The sequence below is a fragment of the Acipenser ruthenus genome, chromosome 20 (assembly GCF_902713425.1).
Source record: "Acipenser ruthenus chromosome 20, fAciRut3.2 maternal haplotype, whole genome shotgun sequence".
In the NCBI taxonomy this organism is placed as follows: Eukaryota; Metazoa; Chordata; class Actinopteri; order Acipenseriformes; family Acipenseridae; genus Acipenser; species Acipenser ruthenus.
The window spans coordinates 17,770,882-17,794,155 of NC_081208.1; the positions used below are offsets into that span (position 1 = coordinate 17,770,882).

Below are 23,274 nucleotides of genomic sequence, written 5' to 3' on the forward strand. Positions count from 1 at the left end.
CTAAACGTTTGTATTTAAAATAAAGATGTCAACAAATCAACCTTAACAAAAGTAATTAGCGCTTTTCAGGAAGGTAGTTGGCTCTGAAAAGAGCCTTTGTTGTTTAAAGAAGTTTAAGCGAGTTTAAGCGCGTTCTCCACGGATGCGGCGGGCCAGCTGGATGTCTTTGGGCATGATAGTAACCCTCTTGGCGTGAATAGCACACAGGTTGGTATCTTCGAAGAGACCGACCAAGTAAGCCTCGCTCGCCTCCTGCAGCGCCATAACAGCGGAGCTCTGGAAGCGCAGATCAGTTTTGAAATCCTGGGCGATTTCCCTGACAAGACGCTGGAAAGGTAGTTTGCGGATCAGTAGCTCAGTGGATTTCTGATAGCGGCGGATCTCTCTCAGAGCCACAGTACCGGGCCTGTAGCGATGAGGCTTCTTCACGCCCCCAGTAGCAGGAGCGCTCTTTCGGGCAGCTTTAGTTGCTAGCTGCTTCCTGGGCGCTTTCCCACCGGTGGATTTACGAGCAGTTTGCTTGGTTCTTGCCATCTAACACGCTCACAACCTCACACAACTGAGAACTATATGAAAATGAGACGTTTTTCCGCTTCCAAAAATTATAAAGAGCCGTTCGATTTCCCCGATTGGTTAAACCGCTATGTTTCCACATGACAACTTCCTATCTCCTAAAACATGATTGGATAGTTTGAATTTGGAGCGCTTTTTTGTTGTTCAAACGGTTTTTGTTTGACTATTTATACTCTGGTTACAAAAAATCACGCTAACTAGACAGGTCACTATTCCCTCATATTATTTATTTATTTATTTTAAAACAAAACAAAACCAAAAAAAACGTAAAGCGCTTTGGGATTTCTTGTAATGAAAGGCGCTATACAAAATAAATATATTATTTTGTACAAATGCTGCTCATGTTACTCTCACCAGCTATATGTTTTAAAGACATGCTGGTTTAGCGTTCAGTTGAGAGCAGTTTAAATGTGCTTCATTTCATATATGCAATGTCATATAGACTCAGGCTGGATAAAGGCTGGTATGACATTTGCTGAAACACAGCGATTGTTCCATAAAATACATTAGTGGTTAATGCAATCTGTTCTTTTGTTGAAATTGTGGATGACTCTTAAAATAACATTTGTTTCCGTAGTAATAAATAGATCTGTAGTAGTTTACTTGATCTTCGCTGGCTTCTCAGTTTTTTGGGGGCAGCAGGACAGCCTGGATGTTAGGCAGCACTCCGCCTTGAGCGATGGTGACGCCTCCCAGCAGCTTGTTGATCTCCTCGTCGCTGCGGACAGCGAGCAAACAACCGGACAGGAGTGAAGCTAAAATTAAACAGGAAGTAGGATGGATACAAGCAGTTTAGCTTATTACTTAATCAAATATGGACACATGTACGCGTATTGTTCAAACACCGTTAGAATGTAATTTGCTCTTTCATCGACACAGTGGGTGGCTCTTAAAAGAGCCTTTGTTGGTATAATACACGGGTCCTTCTGTGATGGTTTACTTGCTCTTGGTCGGTTTCTCGGTTTTCTTGGGCAGCAGAACGGCTTGAATGTTAGGCAGCACTCCGCCCTGAGCGATGGTGACGCCTCCCATCAGCTTGTTGAGCTCCTCGTCGTTGCGGACAGCGAGCTGCAGGTGACGCGGGATGATTCTGGTTTTCTTGTTGTCCCGGGCAGCGTTCCCGGCCAGCTCTAGGATTTCAGCAGTCAGGTACTCGAGCACCGCGGCCAGATAGACCGGAGCTCCAGCGCCCACACGCTGAGCATAGTTTCCTTTCCGCAGCAGCCTATGAACACGACCTACTGGGAACTGCAGTCCTGCTCTGGATGAACGAGATTTCGCCTTGGCTCTTGCTTTCCCGCTAGTTTTCCCTCTGCCAGACATTTTGTTATTCTTGCTTTCTGTAAAAGCACACAATAAAAGAAAATGGCCGTTTTCGCTATTTTTATAAACCGAGACTCATTCTGATTGGATAACACTTGCAGTTTTGAAGTAACCTATCACAGAGCGCGTAGCCCGCGATTGGTCTTAGGGGTTCCGCAACTGTTTAGAAATACAAAGAGAAGACACAGCTTCTTAAGAACAAAAAGGTTTCCTTATTTTCTTCCCTTCGATGGGTTCAGTCTAAGAGCGAGTTTATCATTTTTCATTTTAAACATGTTTACAGATCATAACAATCTTTTTCTCATGTTTGATAACAATAATGACCCACCAAAGTCACAATACAATCGCCATCAATGAATCGTTAATACTCGTAAATTATTAGTTCCTGAATATCAATGTAGTACTGTAGTGCAATGTGCACCACACAGGCACCATATTAAAAGTACTGCTACAACTTTTTGTTATTTTACAACATAATGTATAACTTGCATGCAATATTGCACATCTTAAATGCGCTGATATTATTCTCACTAGGGTACTCAAATGCATTGAAAACTCCAGGTACATATACAATTCATGTAAATAGAAATGCATGAATCGCTCGTTACTGTGACTTTACTTCACAGTAAAACAACTACTTTTAACAATGTATGAAATCTCTGTATTAGTATCTTTAACTCATACAATTCCAATTGTATCAACCTTATTTTAACCATAGCAGTTTCATTTCCCCGCATGTCACACTAACAGGTTGTCCTGCTCTCGGAACTAGCAATCGGTTTTAAAACATTCTTAAAACCAAATCGTTATTTACCAATTCAAAATTGAGTTTAGAAAGGTAAAGAAAAAGGCAGTTAGTTTTCTTATTTCTGTGCAAGCGGGAGGGTGTAACATTGCTTGCTTGGAGACGTTTCTTATGACAGAAAATAAACATGTATTTGAATTTCACGTGCATTATATAATCTAATTTAGTTTATAATTTGCTCTTTTTAGGAAGTTGTGGTGGCTCTTAGAAGAGCCTTTGGGTTCATTTCAACACGGTTACATCAGACTGTTCAGCTCAGCGCCTTTTAGGAGCTGCCCGCTTTGTCTTCGCCGGCTGGGGTTTAGCGACTTTCTTTGGGCTCTTAACTGGCTTTTTAGCTGCTGGTTTCTTTGCCTTTTTGGGGCTCTTTGTTGCTGCCTTCTTAGCCGCAGGTTTCTTTGCCTTCTTAGGGCTCTTGGTAGCTGGTTTCTTGGTTGCGGGTTTCTTTGCTGGAGCCTTCTTAGGAGCAGCTTTTTTCACCGCTGGCTTCTTGGGTTTGGGCACTGCCTTCTTTTTAGCTGCCTTATCCTTGGCTTCAGCCACCTTTTTGTTGAGTTTGAAGGAGCCAGAAGCGCCGACGCCCTTGGTCTGCAGCAGGGTGTCCTTGCTCACCAGACTCTTGACCGCCGTATTGACCCGGGAGTTGTTCTTTTCCACGTCGTAGCCGCCGGCCGCCAGAGCTTTCTTGAGCGCTGCCAGGGACACCCCGCTGCGCTCCTTGGAAGCAGACACTGCCTTGACGATGAGATCCGACACGCTGGGTCCCGCTTTCTTAGGCTTGGTAGCGGCCTTCTTCTTGGTGGTCCTAGCAGCCTTAACCGGAGCAGGAGCTGCTGTTGGAGCGATTTCTGCCATTTCTTCACTAGTAAGGTCAAAATAAAATTTTAATTACTTTCAAAACAGTAGTTAAATTGCTGTATGTCCCAGTACACAGCAGAGGGCGATACTTATCCACCATATGAGAACCTTATAGACTCAATCAGCTGCATCGTTCTCCTCTCAGGGCTGACAGATGTCCTTCATTTGTGTTTTCTTCCTGTACAAAGCTTTACATTTAACAGTGAAATACTTACAGAAATATATAAACAACGCTTCAGATGAAAACTGAAGTGTTATGTTTGCATGGTAAATGCTTTTTCAACCAAAATCTCGGCATTATTTTTCATTCAGATCACCCAAACTTCAAAAACCCGCACCGGAACAGAGCTGCACAAACCGCACTTCTTGAGAATTACCCTAAATAAAATAATCAAAAAAATATTTTAAGTAACAGTAAACTTAGTAGCACAGACAAGGAGACTAGTCGGGACCCTATTTGTTATTTTTGACGTGTGCAATATGTTATACTGAGGATTAAAACGACTTTTTGTTGGGTGTAGTTAACACACTTCAGCACACGCTGCCCACCTCTCAATCTGATATGGAAACTGTATTGCTTTGATGCATTTTAATAGTTATTATCTGAATAGTTATGACTTATTAACAATCTCCACATTACCGTACAGTTATTTTCTGGTATTTGTATTTACAATATTTTCAGATTTTATGTTTATTTGAAAGTCCAAAGAAAGACGTTGCATAATGTGACGTTAACATATTGAATTACATACCGATTTGTAGTTTTCAATATACTTAACGAAAAACTAATACAAATCTAAGATGAAATGTGCGATGTCGTTTTGTAGTTTCTTTGATTACGTGATGTTAAATAAAATACCTTAATTATGTTGATATCATTTTGAATTTTATTTATTTTTAAAATATAGTCCTATGTATGTCAACCCTGCATGAATAACTACAAAACGTGCCATGCATTGTATAAGCTTGTACTAAATACACTTTTTATTATAACTGGCGTGATGGGCCATCCTCGTTCAGAACCCCTGGTCCAAATGAGGCATGTAAAGGAAAAATTGCAAATGGAAAACAATTGTGCTGCATGAGCGGTCCAAGCAAACATGTAGATTCCAATGCAATTATATTACCTGTGTTATACAAACAAACTGCACCCCAATATCATGTTAAACCCTACTTAGTAAGATGAACACTCTAATCTAAATTGGACAGTGCATTCTATATAATATCATACAGTAAGTTTTTTTTTCGCACTGAATTCATAATTAATGTGACTTATCCTAAGCTTGTTAAGTCATTCTATTGTGTGTGAATACATCTGATATAACTAAATAGTATGGACAATGAAGAACATCCAGGGAATCTCCAAACCCGCTTACCGCCGTCTGATTCGCTGCAGAAGAGTGAGGCGAATCTGAAGCTGGTTGCAGAAGACTTCCTGGCTATCACAGAGCATGCCAAGAGAAATCTATATACGCACTGCTGTATACTGGGTATTAAAGCAACCCAGCTCTAAATCAGCTTGTAATTAAATGTTTGGCTTTAGAGATGAGATTAAGTTTTTTTTGGTTTCCTCTAACAACTCTTATTAATGAAAGGTTATGGTTTAGGCTGGGAATATAGGTTTTAAAAATACTGTACAATTTAGTAATAATTTTTCCCAAGAGATTGATTCAATAAAGGGATCAACACGAACAAAATTAAGTCTAACTACATGAACTGAGGAAGCTTTATTTTCTTCTTCTTTTTTTTTTTTTTTTGAAGAATGTCAGAAGATGAGCAACACATTATTTGGTTTTGGTGTTCTTTGTATATAAATTGTAGTGTCTGACGAGCTACAAAATTAATATACAAAAATACATATTTGATGAAGTTTACACAGTACAAACATACCGTCCTCTCAATCCGGTTAAAAAAACAAACAAAAAAAAACTACACCTCCCAGACCCGCGTGCGGTAGCTTTCTGTTCAAAGAGATTCCTGAACGTCATCAGACCACCGGAAGGGGAACCGTGCTGATTTATTTCAACCAGAGGGGAATAAAGCAAGGTAGGAAAATGCAATACATAGAATGATAGTGACAGACTGGCACACTAAAAAAGAGGAAGGTCTCAATGTAAACGAATCGAACATGTTGTTGCATTCCATGGGTAACCTGAGATGTGTATATTCTGTATGCCGTCCGTGGTCGGCAGCTTCTGTCGTGGGTGCAATTCCACTTTACGGCTTGCGTTAAAATAGAAAATCTATTACATCACTGGCAGCAGCTTTTTCCTGTTTTGTATATTAACAACACAGATCAGAAAAAGTCAAATGCGAAGTTTTTGTTTTTAAGAATATGTACAGTGCGGCTACTGGCAGCAGCGACATCCATCTGCTTTGTCCCCAATCATCCAACATTCGTCATTGTGGTAACATCTGCTTGGCCTGGCCAGTTTGTTGAGGTTCTATACCCCTGCTGTTCATCCATCTTCAGATAATGTTATTTTTGCACGATGTGTGTACAGCAGAGTTTGCTACTATAGAGGTATTATTAGCAGTGGAGTGTGTACCCATTGTTAGCATCAGGTATGGGTATTTTGGTCAATTTATAATACTTTTTTTTTCTTTTTTCTAGGAATCACTACCCATTTATATATATACAGTTCACACTCAGTTGTTTATTCTGTATTAAGGAGGGAGGGTGCAATATCAACCCAACAAAATATGCTGATTGTTCTATACAGCCTTGTATATTTTTGGCTACAAGGAATCAAAACCAAATACAGTCAACCTCGGATAACTCGACACCTTTGCTTAATTCAACAGACAGTCTTGGTACCGGATTTTCTCCATATAAAATATACGCATCCTGCCTCTTAATTTTTTTAATTGACACCACGCGTTTTACTCGTATAGCTTGACACTTATCGGTACAGAAGAGATAAAAACTATTAAAAAGACTAGTGGATAATTCAACACTTTCATTTCATGTGAATGAACTTTACTTGACACTCTTGTTTCACATAACTGACCGCTGAGTGTAAACGGATTGTTCATTCGTTAGTTTATTCATTCATTCGGAACTGCCAAGTGCAGCTGGTTACAGTATCAGTTCACAATGAGTGAGAAGCGAAAACTTAGTTCTTGTTCAATTGGATTTAAAGCTCAGGTTATTCTGGATATTCTAAAAAACAAGATTACAGTTAGTGCTGCTGCTGGCAAATTTGCGGTGCCAAGAACCACAGTGATTTCGTGGCTTAATCAGAAGGAAAAAATTATTGCTGCGGTCTCAGAAGCGAGCTTCAGTGTCAGCCGAAAAAGAATGAGGACTTCGTCACAATGTGAAGTTGAAGACTGTCTTCTGAAGTGGATGCGGAATGCTCGTGCTAAGAATATGCCAATTAGTGGACCAATTTTATTAGCAAGAGCAAATGAGTTTGCTCGGGATCTGGGGATTGAAGATTTCAAGTGCTGCGAAGCCTGGATTGACCGCTTTAAATCACGGCATGGCATCTCAACCAAAGGGATGTCTGGTAAAGCCAATGCGGCTCCATTAGATGCAATAAAGCAGTGGAAAGCAACAACGCTGGTTACTCTTTTGCAGGAATATTCTCCTTGTGACATTTACAATGCTGATGAGACAGGCTTATTTTGGAAACTGCTTCCCAATAAAACGCTGGCTTTCAAAGGAGAAAAATGCAAAAATGGGAAACAAGGCAAGAACCGACTTACTGTACTGCTCACTGCGAACATGGATGGTTCAGACAAGAGGAAACCGCTGGTGATTGGGAAGCCTCTTAATCCACCATGCTTGAAAGGGGTGAAGCACCTACCTGTTAAGTACACTGCAAACAAAAAGGCCTGGATGGTGAGTTCACTCTTTGAAGAATTTGTTCGAGACTTTGATCGTGACATGACTTCTCAAAAACGAAAAGTAGTCCTAGTCCTGGACAGTTGCCCAGCCCACCCTGCAGAAATTGCAGGGTTGCAATCAGTTTGTCTGCAGATGTTACCGCTGAACACAACAGCTCACACACAGCCCATGGATGCTGGCATCATTAAGAATTTCAAGATGCATTATCGTCAGCTGATTGTGAGCCGTTTGCTGAATGCAATTGATAACAACTTTGCATTCAATCCAGATATGCTTATGGCACTTAATCTTATAAAGCAAGCTTGGAGTCTGGTGTCAGCACAAACGATTGCAAACTGTTTTAAGGACTGTGGCTTTGTTGTTGGTGGCATAGGTGGTCCCGAAGCTGATGTCACAATCTGTAACGAAAGTGAAGAAGCTGCATTCAGCGATGCCATTGATCGACTTTGCGAAGCCGGAATCTTGCCTTCGGATTGTACAGTTGATGACTACATTGCAGTTGACGGTTTCCTGGCAATTTCAGAAGAGACGACCAACAAGGACATTGTCACATCTGTAATAAGCAAACGTTCCGGCGAAGAAACACTGAATGATTTGAATACAGATGAAGATGAAGATGAAGCTAACTCTGTTCCTGAACTTCCAAAGCCTCCTATCAAACTGGATAATGCCATTGCCGCCCTGGACACGGTTCAGATGTTTTTGGCTCAAGAGGGCATCGAAGATAATCCAAAGAGTCTCAGCACCTTGTCAGCAGAACTTTCAAAGCGCGTGTTTTTACATGCAAAACAATCGACAATGCTTGATTTCTGTGTGAAACTGTAAGTTTTTTTTCATTAGTTAATTCTGTATAATGTACATTTGTTAACTTTTTATTTCTATCGATTCTTATTTCAATCAAACTATACGAGTTGTACCAAGTTTGTACAGTACTGTATAACTATAATTAATTACTTCTTGCAACTGTTTTCATTAGGGCATTGAACTAAAAATAAACTTATAAATACTGTAATACCGTAAACGTGCAAGTTCTGTTACTTCTATGCATGTTAATGCCATGGCTCATGTGCACTCGTGGTTAACTCGACACCTTGTATATGTCAACACAAAATTGCATCGCCATGGGATGTTGGGTTATCCGAGGTTGACTGTATATGTTAATATATGTAATATCAAGCCTGATCCCATTTGGAACCACCTGGGGGTGCTAGACTCTCAGAATTGTAGTTTTTGTTCTGTAAGACAGGTGTAGTGGACTGCTCTAAAACAGTGGTTCCCAACCTTTTTCAATGTAGGGACCACCTTGCTGTTTTCCCACGCACCACTTGCCACGCATTTTTTCACATCAGCATTTTGAAAATATTTGTATGTGTATATGTGTAAGTACATGTAGAAAGCATTTATATAACATACCTAACTTAATGAGATTCCTGGGCTTGAATCCAGTAAATGAAATACATTCTGGTCCCTGTAACTGTTACCTCGTGTAGCAAATTCATCTATAAGTTTCTAATGCAATTTATTATTCGCCAACTTCACTCGATGTACATATAAAAAACACCAACATATGAAGATGAGGTGGATGAGAAGCAATTTGATCAATTAAAACATGATTGGAGAGTGTACAGGATGTTACTTACCACTTCTGGTGGACTGTGATGTGTAAATGAAATGGGATTGGTGGCACACAGTCGATAGTATTTATAGCACTTTGGTTAAAAATGACAGCGCCAAGAACAGACTGTACACATTATTTCCAGAAGTCGTGTTAATAGAATTTCCTTTTGGCATATAGTCTTGTGAGATATTAAACCTGGCTGAATAAACCTGTATAATAATGTGGAGCTGAAATCGATCATTCACTCTACGGTACAGTTCACAAGTCAAGCTACAAATATAGACTCTTTTTGTTTTACAATAACTTGTTACTATATGCAGCTAACCTCTCCAGAAACGTATTGAAGTAATAGGTATGTTCCTATAACCCTGGCACCACTATAGCACATATTTTATATTGTTGAAAATGAAAAGTACTAAAACTGGTTTTAATGTGTTTTTTTTTATTTTTTTGTTTAGTCATTCATACCGAGTTAGGAATATTCAATGCAGTGCACCACTTTAATGCAGAGCGTAAAGGCTGGGACAGTCAGAATAGGTTTTTTGGGGGGTTTTTTCCACGTGAACAGTGAACACAAGCAGTAGAATGAGCACAGATTAGAAAGGTATGCATTTACGTGAATGCTAGATGTAGATTTATTTATTTATTTATTTTTTAATAATGCTGGCTAAAAAAAAGTGTGTAATTTTGACAAGACATGTGCCTTCATAATGTGTCAGTTATTTAGTATTTGTTTCACATTACAAAGCTGTTTCAGTTAATGGTAGCTTTGAAGGCAATGCTTGGTATTGCATCAAAGGGAGCTGTAATAAACACATGTGTAATAAAAGAAAACATAAAGGGGAAAATGAAGATTACATACATATCTTATAATTATGTATCACATGGTTAAAGCTGTTTGCTGTGTTACTTAGTAATAGTAGTATCACAACGTGTGATTGTGTAGAAATGGGTTTTTGCAAGAAGTGCATAACTGAATTTTGGGAGCTGTTTGCGGACCACCTGGAGTTTACTTACGGGCCACAAGTGGTCCGTGGACCACAGGTTGGGAACCACTGCACTAAAGAATGTAATACATTCTTTGTTCTTGGTATAAGGAAATTTGAACATGTCTCTTCAACAGGCATGTGTTTTTACAGTTCAGAGACACTAGGGCTCTCCAAAAAGATGCTTAACACATTTTTTAATAGCCTGAAGTGTTGGATTGTAGGCATATATTTGTATTTGTTTCTTTTAGTTCTAGTTTATATATATATACATACAATTTCATTGTAGGTGGGAAGATACAGGTGACCCAATGAGATTAATTAACAGGTATATTTATAGATTACATTCTTATTTGAATAGAAGGAATTGTAATTGTCTGTATCTGTTTTTCAGGCAAAGACCAAAAATGGAGTCTGTCCACATTAAAGAGGAAGACCCTGAATTGGAGCCCATCCACATTAAAGAGGAAGACCCTGAACTGGAGCCCGTCCACATTAAAGAGGAGGTACCTGATCCGGAATGTGTCCGTGCTAAAGAGGAGGTCCCAGAACTGGAATTAGATAGCTTTGCAAATGATGTTGGTGAATTAGGGATTGTCCATGTTGTAGAGGCACATCCATGTCCTGATTGTGGGAAGAATTTCAGTAGGTCAGGAACCCTAAAGAAGCACCAGAGAATTCACACAGGGGAGAAAAGATACCAGTGCACCGAATGCGGGAAGCGCTTTACAAACTCCGAAGGCCTTAAAAATCACCAACGAATTCACACAGGTGAAAAGCCGTATGAGTGCAATGACTGCGGAAGAGGTTTCACTCAGGTGGGAAACCTTAGACAGCACCAGCGGATTCACACTGGAGAGACCCCATATGAATGCACTGACTGTGGAAAGAGTTTCAGGCATTCGGATGGACTGAAAAAACACCTGCGGATTCACACAGGCGATAAACCTTATCACTGTACCGAATGTGAAAAGAGCTTCAGGCAGCTAGGAAGCCTGAGGACACATTTGCGGATTCACACAGGAGAGACGCCGTACGAATGCGCTGAATGTGGTCGGAGTTTCCGGCAGTCGGACGGACTGAAGAAACACAAGCGAATCCACACAGGAGAGAAACCCTATACCTGTACTGAATGTGGCAAGGGTTTCAGTCGGTTAGGAAACTTTAGGGAACACCAGCGAAGTCACACTGGAGTGAAACCTCACCTCTGTGCCGAATGTGGGAAGGTGTTCAGTCGCTTGGAAACCTTGAGAACACATCAGCGAATTCATACAGGAGAGAAACCATACCAGTGCATTGAATGTGGCAACAGTTTTACGTACTCGCATCAACTGAAAACTCATACAGTCAACTTTCATTAAAACCAAGCTTGTAAAAGTTTTTGCGTTTTAAAGTGTGAACAGCATTGTATAAAAGTAATTGGACGCAGTGTGTGTAAACCCATGTACAGTTTCACATTTTTTATTGGTTCAAACAGTAAACAGCATATTACACAAAAGGTTTAAACTTCAATCTATTGTAAGCTCTCTAAAAAACCTACATTATTATCATACTTATAATTACTGTTTCCTTTGAGTTTAAAGCCATTTTGAAAACGTATTTTTTTGTAACACAATCTATTTAAAATCTAGCTAGCGTATGGTCTGATTTGCTTTCTAGCTCATACATCCACTGTTATTTTGTGTTTTATGAACAATATATGTATATATGTATAAGAATCAGTTCAGTACATATCTACAGTATAAATGGACAGTGTACAGTAGTCCAAGGCATAGACTCCTTAGCATAATAATTCCTGGTAAAACAAATGCTATATTGTTGACTGTCACTGTTGAAAATCTAAATATTGTGGAGAAAATAGAAATTTAAACCATGTGCTTGCTAGGGCTGTCAGTTAAGCCTCCAAATAGCAATAGATAATTGCACGCACTAAATAAAATCATTTGAAAAAATATTGATGACTGTACCGCCCAGATAAATTTTCGCTTCCTCCGACGTGATTTGCTGAACAGTAAAAGCTTGTGCACAACAATGGAATGTGAGGTGTACTTAACTGTAATATAGCTTTGTGTGTAGTACTGTAGGAGTACCGGCATGAAAATGTTTTATCAGCTAGATGTGGTCATCAATCACGTAACCCAGACGGAGCACACAGCCCAGTGTGAAAAATATATCGCGGGGGGGGGGGGGGGGGGGACTGTATTATTCCCAGGTTAACAGTTCATTTTGAAACTCCAAAGAAGTGCACACAATAAATAGTCAGTTTTCTTCAATGTGCACAATTTATTTACAGGAATACAAGCTTGTCAACCTGCTCTGGATCCAAGGCAGTGTGCTTTTTGTTTACATCAAATAAACAGAGGGCGCGTACTTACAAAGCATTTTCAAAACTGATTCGCTGGTAGGATGGGACCAGCAAATCAGATGCTAGTTAACACTTAAGCAGGAATTTAAGAACAATAACACGCTTGTCTTTGGCAGAAGTACTGTAAGTAGCAACGCAGGGCGGTTGGGTGCAGTTTCGTTAATAAATTTAAATAATGTTATTAACTGCACGTTACAAAAATGTAATTTATTCAGTCAATTATCCAGTATTTGTCTCGATGTATATAATAAGGAATGGAATTGATGGAATCATAGGAGCCCTTGTGCTTGCATATATACAGTCAGCACCCACATATCCCACACTATAAAATGTTGTCTTCAGTGACGGTTACTGTTTCCAGTATCCAAAGTCAGTATTCAAAATTGCAGAATCGGTAAGGCCATAATGTCACAGTTCACTTGCAAATGAAAATAAACAAAAGCAACTCAAGAAAAAAAAGGTTTAATTATGAACTGTTTTACATTACAGTAGCTGGTCTCATCTACATTTTTGTCATGTGAAACTGGAGGAAGCGCTGTGTAACTGCACTAATAAAGACAGACTGATTTACACATGCAAGGAAAAGAAAAACGCAGACTGCGGTGGATATTCAAATAAATTGTAACATAAAGAGATGGGCTTTTATCAGAAAACTGTCGGAAATCATGTGTGATGGGTGAATGCATTCATTTATTGTATGTATTGGGGGTTGGTTTTAATTCTCAAAAATTGTCTTAGAAGAAATAACAATTGAGACTCATACAAAACACACATTATAGGATATTAATCACAGAATATTAAAGGAGTAAATTGCTTCCAATTCCATTTCCATAGTTTTATTTTACTGTCCTTTTACCTTTTTTATGATGTTTCAAGTCAAGCAAGTGGTTTATTGTACACATTTTGTAAGCTTACTCTACAAACTAAAAAAAATTCTGTATGCTTATGTAATAATGCTTTTTTCAAATCATATATTATTATAGTTATCCTGCTGAAGAATCCTTCCTGTAACTTTTTCCTTTTGACTGGAAGAGAAACAAACCCGTATCAGATATACCAGACTTTCCTGTTTTACTCACAGAATGACATCCAGAGAAGCAAGCAGGTTTCAAAGCCAAGATGCTTAGACCTGCCTTTCGTGAAGGGAAACTGGACTTTCAGCAACCAACATTACTGTGTTTGGTGCTCTATTCTCTGCATGTTGTATTTCGTGGTATGTGTGACTGTAGGTTGCAATATGAGATAGGTATTTATAAAATACATATATTGGCTTCAACTTAAATTGTATGGTCGTTTTATTCATTTATAAAATCTGCATGGGCTCCTTCAAGGTAATGCTGCATTTGAATACCAAAAAAAACACACTTTTTTACTATATATATATATATATATATATATATATATATATATATATATATAATGTGTGTATGTGTTTTTTTGTCAAGGGAAAGTGTGTTTGAAAACAAACAGTGGAGGCACTTGTAGGCTTTTGATGCCATTGCAACTGAACTCATTTATTTCTATTTAAATCTATTAATATGCTTGTGATGTAGTTTACTACATATTTAATGATGTAAAAATCTACTATTCCTTTTTATTTAAACCTTCAGGCATCACAGTATGAGTCTATCCATTTATTTTCCTTTATTCTTCTATATTGTACATTATCAAATTTAATTTGTTTTAAACTCATGTTTAATTAACATAAACATATGACTCCTATTGCATAGCAGTTTCACCCATTCCAAGTGTTAGTACAAGCTTGATTAGCCACAGTGCATAGGTAACAAGCTTAATGTGTGTCTTATTAAACTCCTAGTAAAATCAGGAATGGATCAAACTGCTATGCTGCAGCTTTAAATAAAACAGATCAGTATCATTTTAAAGTAGACAATCATGACTGACATACTGCTTATATAAATGTAAGGGGATCACAGACAGGTTTCTGCATATACTGTACTGTACAAGATACAGTACGTGCAAATAATCTATTTATCAGACCACCAATGTTAAAACTTGACCTAAGACTGAAAATAAAGATAGACAAAGCTGTGTTAAATCTACAGGCCTTACAAAAACAACGGCACTGAACGGGGGCGTTTGGTTAAAGACTGCAGTTCCCAGAGACACTTGCGTCATTCGACTACAAGGCGTGGTTTGTTGGCAGGGTGAAGTAGAACGGGGAGAGAGAGTCAAGAAGCGGATGTAGTCTGATGACACCGATCTGGAAAGAAAGAAGGTAAAAACAAGTACCGTTATAAGAATAATCATATATGTGAAAAAACGGAATTCCTTAATTACAAACAGAAGCATTGTGTTGTAGAGATTCAGCTGCACTGTCTCGCTGTCCCATTTTGCGGAAACTGAAACTCAATGTTAACATTTTTGAAAACAGGACAGAGTCGAGTAAAAAGCATGTAAGATAAATAAATAGATAGCATTTCCAAAAAAAAAAAAACATTGCGCCAACAATGCGTCTAGGAAAGCTGCTGACACGAGCATGTGTCGATGTATTATTATTATTATTATTATTATTATTATTATTATTATTATTATTATTTTATATAAACCGTACATAGAAATGCCCAGGCCGCGAAAAACGACACTTAGTTCACACAGCACCGTTTTCACCTTAATTTAGCCTACTGCTTGCGAATGATTTAATTAAACATAAAATGTAAAAAGGTTAACTGACTGTTTGTTTAAAATATACTTCTATTGTTTATTACGACAGCTCCGGTACTTCGTTTTGCCAGTAAACTTCGTCTTAAACTTTAATGCTGATCTAAAATATTAAAGGTTTATTAAAAAAAAAAAAAAAAAAAAAACTTAAATATGAAGCCCATATTTCATACATGTGTTTAGTAATTTATTCCAGATAATTTAGGCCCTGTCCACACTACATAACCGATCTCGAGAACTGTGGTCGAAACCGTTCTAATTAATGCAGCTCAAAATGTGTCCACACTGAAAGCCCTTTCATTTAGTGCTGCTATATGTCTACTACACACGCTATTCAGTTCGATTACAGTTCCTAGCAGCGCAATGAACAGTGGGCATTAATACGACAGTATCCCACCATGCATTGTATTTTATTTTAAAATAATGTGTTATGCCCCATATTAATAGAGGTCCATATTGCTAAAAAGAAATAAAACAAGTATTTTGGAAAAGTAAATGTGAAACACACAAGTTGGTCTTGAAGTTTTCGGGTTAAACTCTGAAAAGGCTGTTAATTACAAAACAATCTTTGTTTTTACCTTATACCATATATTGCCTGATCTTAAAAACCCTTACCAGACGCGGCGCAAAGATCGACAAGACAAAGCTACAAGAGAAAATCAACAAAACCTATACTTTTCAATAGCGCCCCTAAAGACCTGGCTTCACACACCAGACGCGACTGATTTTTACTGGGGCGGCACGACAAATTCGCTGCGAAAACACCATGCACACCAGAAGCGATCACAGACACCACACGACCCCTGGAAATTTGTGGTGTGTGTAGTGGAAATGAAACAATAACAATGGTTGTAGGGGCAAAACGGCGCTGCTGCGCTCGTATTTAATAATTTACAAAATAAACAGTTTAAACAAAAGAACACACAAAACAAAGCAAAGGGCACTCTGGGCAAAGTAAAACAAACACTAACAATTCTAAACAAGTATATGTTAGATATAGCAATTGTTTCTTTATTAATTTAGCCTCACGTCTTACCTCTGACACACTCCTGGAGTGCAGAAAGGTGCAGGTTTTTATACAGGTAACCATCTTCCAATTTAGCAACAATTAATCAGTTAATTAATTTGGGAGATGGTCACCTTCTGCAAAAGGTTTTTTTTTAAAATAAATAAACAAAACACAAACGCACGGCTTTTCGCCGTCAAATAATAAATAATCATGTCTAATGGCTTTCGTCCGTCTGCACATAAACACAATATATTTATATAATAGTAGTAGTAATAATAATAAATTAATACCTACATAAATAATAAAATACACACATGGGGTGGGCACCCATCACAAAGTGAAACAGGGCTTGACTTTAAACCACATGACATGAAGCTATTCTCTGCTTGCTCAGTTGTCGCACGATGAATTCGCAAAAATAGGGCCAGGTTCTGTTTTTTTTTTTTTTTTTCATCGCTCGGGTTGCAATTTGTGTCGCGGCGACGTCGCTTGTCATGTCACCTTTGGTGTGAAGGGTGCTATTGAAAAGCATAGGTTTTCTTGATTTTCTCGCGTCGCTTTGTCGTGTCGCTCTTCGCGTCGCTTCTGGTGTGTAAGGGCCTTAACACCAAAGGCGACACAAGAAGCAACGTCGCCGCCACACAAATTGCAACGGGAGCGATGAAAAAAAAAAATTAGAACCTGGTCCTATTTTTGCGAATTTGTCGAGATGTGAGTTTAAATTAATAGAAACAATTGCTATATCTAAATATACTTGTTTAAAATTGTTAGTGTTTGTTTTACTATTTTAGGGAATCCTGAATCATTATACGTAGGGACTTACCTAAATCACGATTTCGTGGATTTCGCCGAAATCGTGAAATTGAGGGGTCACCGCGAAATTCACCTCTTGGGGGCCAATGCATACAAACAAGTACGGAGAGGGAAAAAAAGAAAACTTGTTTAAATGAACTACTGCACAATGCAAGCGACGCAGACTACGTATCTTCCTTCTTCAGATAGCCCTTTTTTATTCCTTCGCCGTCCTGTGTGCATTGCACTTAAGCAAAAAACAAACAAAAAAAAATGTCCACAAGTAACATTTACAAAATAAATTCTCCAAAGCAGTTAACGTTCTTGTTTACTATTCAAATGACTAAGTTTTCAGCCTATCAGTGCGTCTTTACTGCTTTTATGTGACTTGTACTGTGCAGGAGGGGGCGGGACAAAGTTGGTGCTGCATTGTTTTGATTTAGGTTGTTAAAAATCTAGTTTTCAGCATTGGAGGGAAAATAGTACAAATGGACGACAGAAAAAGCAAAGTATATTTCGGCTGATGATCGTTTTAAGATATTTCCCAACTACATGCAGACTGAGGTAATTGTTTTCCATATCTTAATGTGTTTTTGGAGAAAATACGATCGATCGCTATTTAGCTTTAGAATCACACATTAAACAAAAGGCTACTTCAGAGGCTGCTGAACAGAATGTAAAATAAATAGCTTTCAGAAACTAAACTGGAAAGTCAGCGCAGACAAGAAGTATTCCTGTCTGCAAGTTAAATCAGTACTAAAACGATCCAGCACAGCCACCTCGCTTCAACCTGCTGCTTACAATTGGAATTTTAGACCCAAATAGCCATGTCTTCTTTGCTTTGACTCGGTACTAATAAAATAAATTATTGGATGGGACAAATAACATGACAACGAACGTCCTGCATACATTGCCTTTATTAAAGTATGACAGATGCCCTTGTGTAACCGAGTTTTGGGACTGTTTCTAATCGATTTCCACGTCCGTATAACTTGGCGAAGCTTTGCCTTAACTTCCAACCAATTCAGTGGATGCAGACGTGCAGTTTCAATGTATGGGCAAGTCAACTGCTGGGGGATGCTGCATACTCGCCTTTAACAAATGCCAGCACTCTGTTTTAGTAAGGAAGAAAGTACCACTATTTTTAGGCTTTATAATGTTCTGAAATACTGTCTACTTAGGTTTATTTAATGTTTAAACAGGTCCGCGAAATCCTCATTTTATTCCGCAACATACCCATGAAAAATACGTAAATTTACCGCGATTTAAGTAGACCCCTAATTATACGTTAATTCAAATCATGTGAAGAATACTATCCATGTATGGACTGTCGGGGGCTTAACCAAATATCAGAAGTAATAGTATTTTTTTATTTTTTTATTTTATCGTGTCACTGCCAAAAATGCACTGCAAATATTATTGAATGCGTCACCTTTTGCAGGTAACATAATAATGTAAAATAAATTACTCAGTAACCCAACCCCCCCGCCCCCCGACTGCAATTTGTAAATGAGAGAACTCTCAGCATTATTTGGTATAATTTCAGATGTACGCAATAATAACACAAACTGAGAAGTAATGTCGGAATTTGTTAATCTTTTATTCTTTGTTCAGTAATTGTTTTCTCCCATTTTAAAAGTAGGCTTTTGATTGGCTGATTTGGTGCCTCAAGTCTCCACTGAATGTTTAATTGTCTTTTTTTCTTAAGAGTGTCTATTTTATAATTATACAGTACTGTGCAAAAGTTTTAGGCAGGTGTGAAAAAATGCTGTAAAGTAAGAATGCTTTCAAAAATAGACATGTTAATAGATTATATTTATCAATTAACTAAATGCAAAGTGAGTGAACAGAAGAAAAATCTAAATCAAATCCATATTTGGTGTGACCACCCTTTGCCTTCAAAACAGCATCAATTCTTCTAGGTACACTTGCACAAAGTCATGGATTTTGTAGGCATATAGTCAGGTGTATGATTAAACAATTATACCAAACAGGTGCTAATGATCATCAATTCAATATGTAGGTTGAAACACAATCATTAACTGAAACAGAAACAGCTGTGTAGGAGGAATAAAACTGGGTGAGGAACAGCCAAACTCAGCTAACAAGGTGAGGTTGCTGAAGACAGTTTACTGTCAAAAGTCATACACCATGGCAAGACTGAGCACAGCAACAAGACACAAGGTAGTTATACTGCATCAGCAAGGTCTCTCCCAGGCAGAAATTTCAAGGCAGACAGGGGTTTCCAGATGTGCTGTCCAAGCTCTTTTGAAGAAGCACAAAGAAACAGGCAACGTTGAGGACCGTAGACGCAGTGGACGGCCAAGGAAACTTACTGCAGCAGATGAAAGACACATCATGCTTAGTTCCCTTCGCAATTGGAAGATGTCCAGCAGTGCCATCAGCTCAGAATTGGCAGAAAACAGTGGGATCCTGGTACACCCATCTACTGTCCGGAGAAGTCTGGTCAGAAGTGGCCTTCATGGAAGACTTGCGGCCAAAAAGCCATACCTCCGCACGAAAACACAGGAACTGGGGTGCAGAAAAATGGCAGCAGGTGCTCTGGACTGATGAGTCAAAATTTGAAATATTTGGCTGTAGCAGAAGGCAGTTTGTTTGCCGAAGGGCTGGAGAGCGGTACACGAATGAGTGTCTGCAGGCAACAGTGAAGCATGGTGGAGGTTCCTTGCAAGTTTGGGGCTGCATTTCTGCAAATGGAGTTGGGGATTTGGTCAGAATTAATGGTCTCCTCAATGCTGAGAAGTACAGGCAGATACTTATCCATCATGCAATACCATCAGGGAGGCATCTGATTGGCCCAAAATTTATTCTGCAGCATGACAACGACCCCAAACATACAGCGAAAGTCATTAAGAACTATCTTCAGCGTAAAGAAGAACAAGGAGTCCTGGAAGTGATGGTATGGCCCCCACAGAGCCCTGATCTCAACATCATCGAGTCTGTCTGGGATTACATGAAGAGAGAGAAGCAACTGAGGCTGCCTAAATCCACAGAAGAACTGCGGTTAGTTCTCCAAGATGTTTGGGCCAACCTACCTGCCGAGTTCCTTCAAAAACTGTGTGCAAGTGTACCTAGAAGAATTGATGCTGTTTTGAAGGCAAAGGGTGGTCACACCAAATATTGATTTGATGTAGATTTTTCTTTTGTTCACTCACTTTGCATTTTGTTAATTGATAAATATAAACTATTAACATGTCTCTTTTTGAAAGCATTCTTACTTTACAGCATTTTTTCACACCTGCCTAAAACTTTTGCACAGTACTGTATGTATGTGTATATATATATATATATATATATATATATATATATATATATATATATATATATATATATATATATTATATATATATATACATATATATATATATACATATATATATATATAAGTACACACACATACTTTTTAAATGGCTTTATAATGCAACTGTTTTTTTTTCTCTGCTTATGGAAAATCATCTAGCGAGTATATTTCTAGCAAATAACCTGAAAACGTAGCGACACATGCAAATTAGGCTATGACATCACGAACGTCACAGGGAATTACCTTTGAATTGCTGGAATTTGCAGTGGATGGAAAACCATTTTTTCGCCCTTATGTCGCTACTATTTTTGTAGCAATTTTACCAAGTAACTTATAAACTTGCTCAATAAATGGATGGAAAGTGCACTTGTGACACACTGCCCGTCGCGTCTCTCTGTCGGAGGTCGCAGTGAACTCATTGGTTGTTGAGTTCCTACGAGCAGAATCGTATCGCAAAATATTGAACTTGTTTATACTTTGCGAGACGATTGAAATAGATTGCCCAATCCTGTAAAATCATCTGGCAAAGTAGAACACACTGCCTGATGCGACTGATAAATTTCGTTGCTATTGATCGCATCGGGCAGTGTGTCCAGGGCTTAACCGTATTTAGCACTTTTAAGCCAGTTTAAAGGCATAGTGAGGACAGGGCCTTAATATGTTCAAGTGCACCTTTTCTGTGTGTCGGGTTTAAAACATATACAGGGATATTAGGAAGACCAAAAGTGTATATTCACATTTTAAACAGGCTGGACTAAATCACTTCCAGAAATGAAAGTATGAGGTGTAGCACTATGTATTTAAAAAAAAAAATAGTAATAATAAAATACCAATCTTTATTTTTCACAGCAGCTCTAAAGTTAAGAAGCTTAGTACCAAATTACAATTCCATATACATCTTAAGCAAGCTCTATATTGCAAAGGCTGTAAGTATACAAAATAATGTATATTAATTTAATACTGCAACACCGTGATGCAAGACAGACTGAATCATTTAGCCATTCTCCATGTTCACCAAGAAAGCAGCAGAATTCACATACACAAGTATTCTGAGTTTCTTGACATTTTTTAAATGTGTTTTTTTTTTTTTTCCCAACGATATAATAATATAACTTATAATGTTAGTGTTGTATTGGGGACATTAATTTACATAATGTTAAATCAATATTTTTACTCCCAGATTGACCCCATAGTCCTATGACAAATGGCCATATGTATTTTCAACACACAAGACTTTGTAGAAATCTGTATATCCTTTTTACACATTGATGTCAATTAATAACATTTTAGATCACAATATTACTGAAGGTAATTGAAATACACAATATTTTCAGGATAACACTTCAGTTTAGGTATCCGTTATACATGATTTATAAACATGTAATTAATTTTGCTATTAATTATAGAATATGCTTAGAAATAATAAGACTGTTACACTTTTGCGATTGTTTTTGTTGCTATTGTTCATAATCACTTATAATGGATAGCTAAACTAGTGTTACCATTTTCTGTACCTGACCAAATAAATAAATTTATTTTGAATAACTAAAGGAATGATTTATATTGTATTCACAGATTTAAAAGCTGCAGGCTGTGTGAAATACATTTTAACTGCTTGCACTCTTTTTTTCTGGACAGAAACTGGAAATATTAACGCAAGAAAAGGACTGAAGATGGAGACTGTACGCATCAAAGAGGAAATCCCTAATCTGGAACCAGACCAAATAAAGGAGGAAGGCTTTGAACTGGAGTTAGACAACTTTGCTAGTGATGTTGGTGAACTAGGATGTGTCCATGTTGTAGAGGAGGCCAGTGACCTGGAACCTGTCCACATTAAAGAGGAGGTCCCTGAACTGGAATTTGTTCAAATTAAGCCAGACGCACCCGAGCCTGAAACTGTACTCAGTAATGGGGAGGAATCTAAAGACATGAATTCTAATGTTGAAGAGACAGGGACTGAACTGGAACCCATCCAATGGAAAAACAACATCCCTCAGCAGGAGGTTCTGCAAGTCAGTCCTCTGTTACAGCGTAGAGAGTCTCAGGTGTCTGTTAGCCAATTTAAAACCAGAAACAACTTGCAAAGTTCACATCAGTGCAGCGAATGTGGGAAGTGTTTCACGCTTTTGGCAACCCTTAAGCAACACCATCGAATTCACACAGGAGAGAAACCGTATGAATGCACTGAATGTGGGAAAAGTTTCAGGCATTTAAATTGCTTGACAAAACACCAGCGAATTCACACAGGGGAGAAACCATATCGCTGCACTGAATGTGGGAAGAGTTTTGGCAGGTTAGAAGCCCTGAAAAATCACCAGCAAATTCACACAGGCGAGAAACTGTGTCACTGTGCAGTGTGTGGAAAGAATTTCAGGCTTTTAGACACCCTTAAAAGACACCAACGGATTCACACTAGAGAGAAGCCGTATCCCTGCAATGAATGTGGGAAGAGTTTTAATGACTTGGGGATCCTGAAAAACCACCAGCGAATTCACACAGGAGAGAAACCGTATCGGTGTAGTGAATGTGGCAAGAGTTTCAGGCAGTTAGGAACCCTGAAACAACACCAGCGAACACACAGCGGACAGAAATCCCAAATCCTATCTGTATAGTTAATGTGGGAATAGATTATGTTTAATACTCTAAAACACTGTCATACACTTGCATAAATGTATTACATTAATAAAGCTGTGTTGTAAATATAACTCATTATTGGCTGCTGTATTTGTTTTATGTTTTTTTTTTTTAATGTTTTTTATGCACTAAAGCATTCAATTAAATGATTTCACAAATTAGAGTAAGTGTTGAAAAATATTTGCAAAATTTAAAAGGAGTTTGGACTGGTGGCTTTGTACGTCCGCATGTGCTTTAACGAGCCTGACATGGTTTCAGTCTCTATTTTTTTTTCTTCCCTTATCCTGATTGCATTAACACAGAAACAAAACAGGTTTTTGGGAACTAAACAGTGAATTTCTACAGTTGTGTTGGACAAATAGAAACAGGGTTCTGTTCTTGCCGCAAAAACACAGTTTCCCTTTTTGTGAATAAATAGGAACATAATGATTTCCTTGATGAGACATAATAGAAT

The 23,274-nt window shown here is 38.2% G+C and overlaps 5 protein-coding genes across 8 annotated transcripts; 2 read left to right on the plus strand and 3 right to left on the minus strand.

Annotated features, from left to right (window-relative positions):
- Window positions 1-76: 76 nt before the first annotated feature.
- LOC117425270 (histone H3) lies at window positions 77-582 on the minus strand. Its single transcript, XM_034042095.3, has one exon. It carries the CDS (start codon window positions 532-534, stop codon window positions 124-126), a length of 411 nt encoding a protein of 136 aa, XP_033897986.1. The 5' UTR covers window positions 535-582; the 3' UTR covers window positions 77-123.
- An 870-nt stretch (window positions 583-1,452) lies between these two features.
- Window positions 1,453-1,931, minus strand: LOC117425273 (histone H2A-like). Its single transcript, XM_034042099.3, has one exon. The coding sequence runs from the start codon at window positions 1,894-1,896 to the stop codon at window positions 1,510-1,512; it is 387 nt and encodes a 128-aa protein (XP_033897990.1). The 5' UTR covers window positions 1,897-1,931; the 3' UTR covers window positions 1,453-1,509.
- Window positions 1,932-2,057: 126 nt separating this feature from the next.
- On the minus strand, window positions 2,058-3,556 carry LOC117425261 (histone H1-like). Its single transcript, XM_034042085.3, has one exon. The coding sequence runs from the start codon at window positions 3,554-3,556 to the stop codon at window positions 2,957-2,959; it is 600 nt and encodes a 199-aa protein (XP_033897976.3). The 3' UTR covers window positions 2,058-2,956.
- On the plus strand, window positions 3,435-11,970 carry LOC117425227 (gastrula zinc finger protein XlCGF7.1-like). 4 transcript variants are annotated; one of them, XM_058993577.1, is made up of 3 exons: window positions 5,477-5,605; window positions 6,174-8,233; window positions 10,411-11,970. In XM_058993577.1, exons 2-3 carry the CDS (start codon window positions 6,657-6,659, stop codon window positions 11,375-11,377), a joined length of 2,544 nt encoding a protein of 847 aa, XP_058849560.1. In that variant the 5' UTR covers window positions 5,477-5,605; window positions 6,174-6,656; the 3' UTR covers window positions 11,378-11,970. The 4 variants fall into 4 exon arrangements, with proteins under 4 accessions (XP_058849562.1, XP_058849560.1, XP_033897917.1 ...); XM_058993579.1 differs by lacking the exons at window positions 5,477-5,605; window positions 6,174-8,233 and adding an exon at window positions 3,435-3,566; XM_034042026.3 differs by lacking the exon at window positions 6,174-8,233.
- A 2,566-nt stretch (window positions 11,971-14,536) lies between these two features.
- Window positions 14,537-22,891, plus strand: LOC117425229 (oocyte zinc finger protein XlCOF26-like). Its single transcript, XM_034042029.3, has 2 exons — window positions 14,537-14,620; window positions 21,825-22,891. The coding sequence occupies exon 2, from the start codon at window positions 21,860-21,862 to the stop codon at window positions 22,796-22,798; it is 939 nt and encodes a 312-aa protein (XP_033897920.1). The 5' UTR covers window positions 14,537-14,620; window positions 21,825-21,859; the 3' UTR covers window positions 22,799-22,891.
- Window positions 22,892-23,274: the final 383 nt, after the last annotated feature.

Coding starts and splice junctions, on each gene's coding strand:
- LOC117425227 (XM_058993577.1), top strand. CDS start 6,657: ATGAGTGAGAAGCGAAAACTTAGTTCTTGTTCAATTGGATTTAAAGCT. Junction 8,234..10,410: donor CTTGATTTCTGTGTGAAACT/GTAAGTTTTTTT, acceptor TCTGTTTTTCAG/GCAAAGACCAAAAATGGAGT.
- LOC117425229 (XM_034042029.3), top strand. CDS start 21,860: ATGGAGACTGTACGCATCAAAGAGGAAATCCCTAATCTGGAACCAGAC.
- LOC117425261 (XM_034042085.3), bottom strand. CDS start 3,556: ATGGCAGAAATCGCTCCAACAGCAGCTCCTGCTCCGGTTAAGGCTGCT.
- LOC117425273 (XM_034042099.3), bottom strand. CDS start 1,896: ATGTCTGGCAGAGGGAAAACTAGCGGGAAAGCAAGAGCCAAGGCGAAA.
- LOC117425270 (XM_034042095.3), bottom strand. CDS start 534: ATGGCAAGAACCAAGCAAACTGCTCGTAAATCCACCGGTGGGAAAGCG.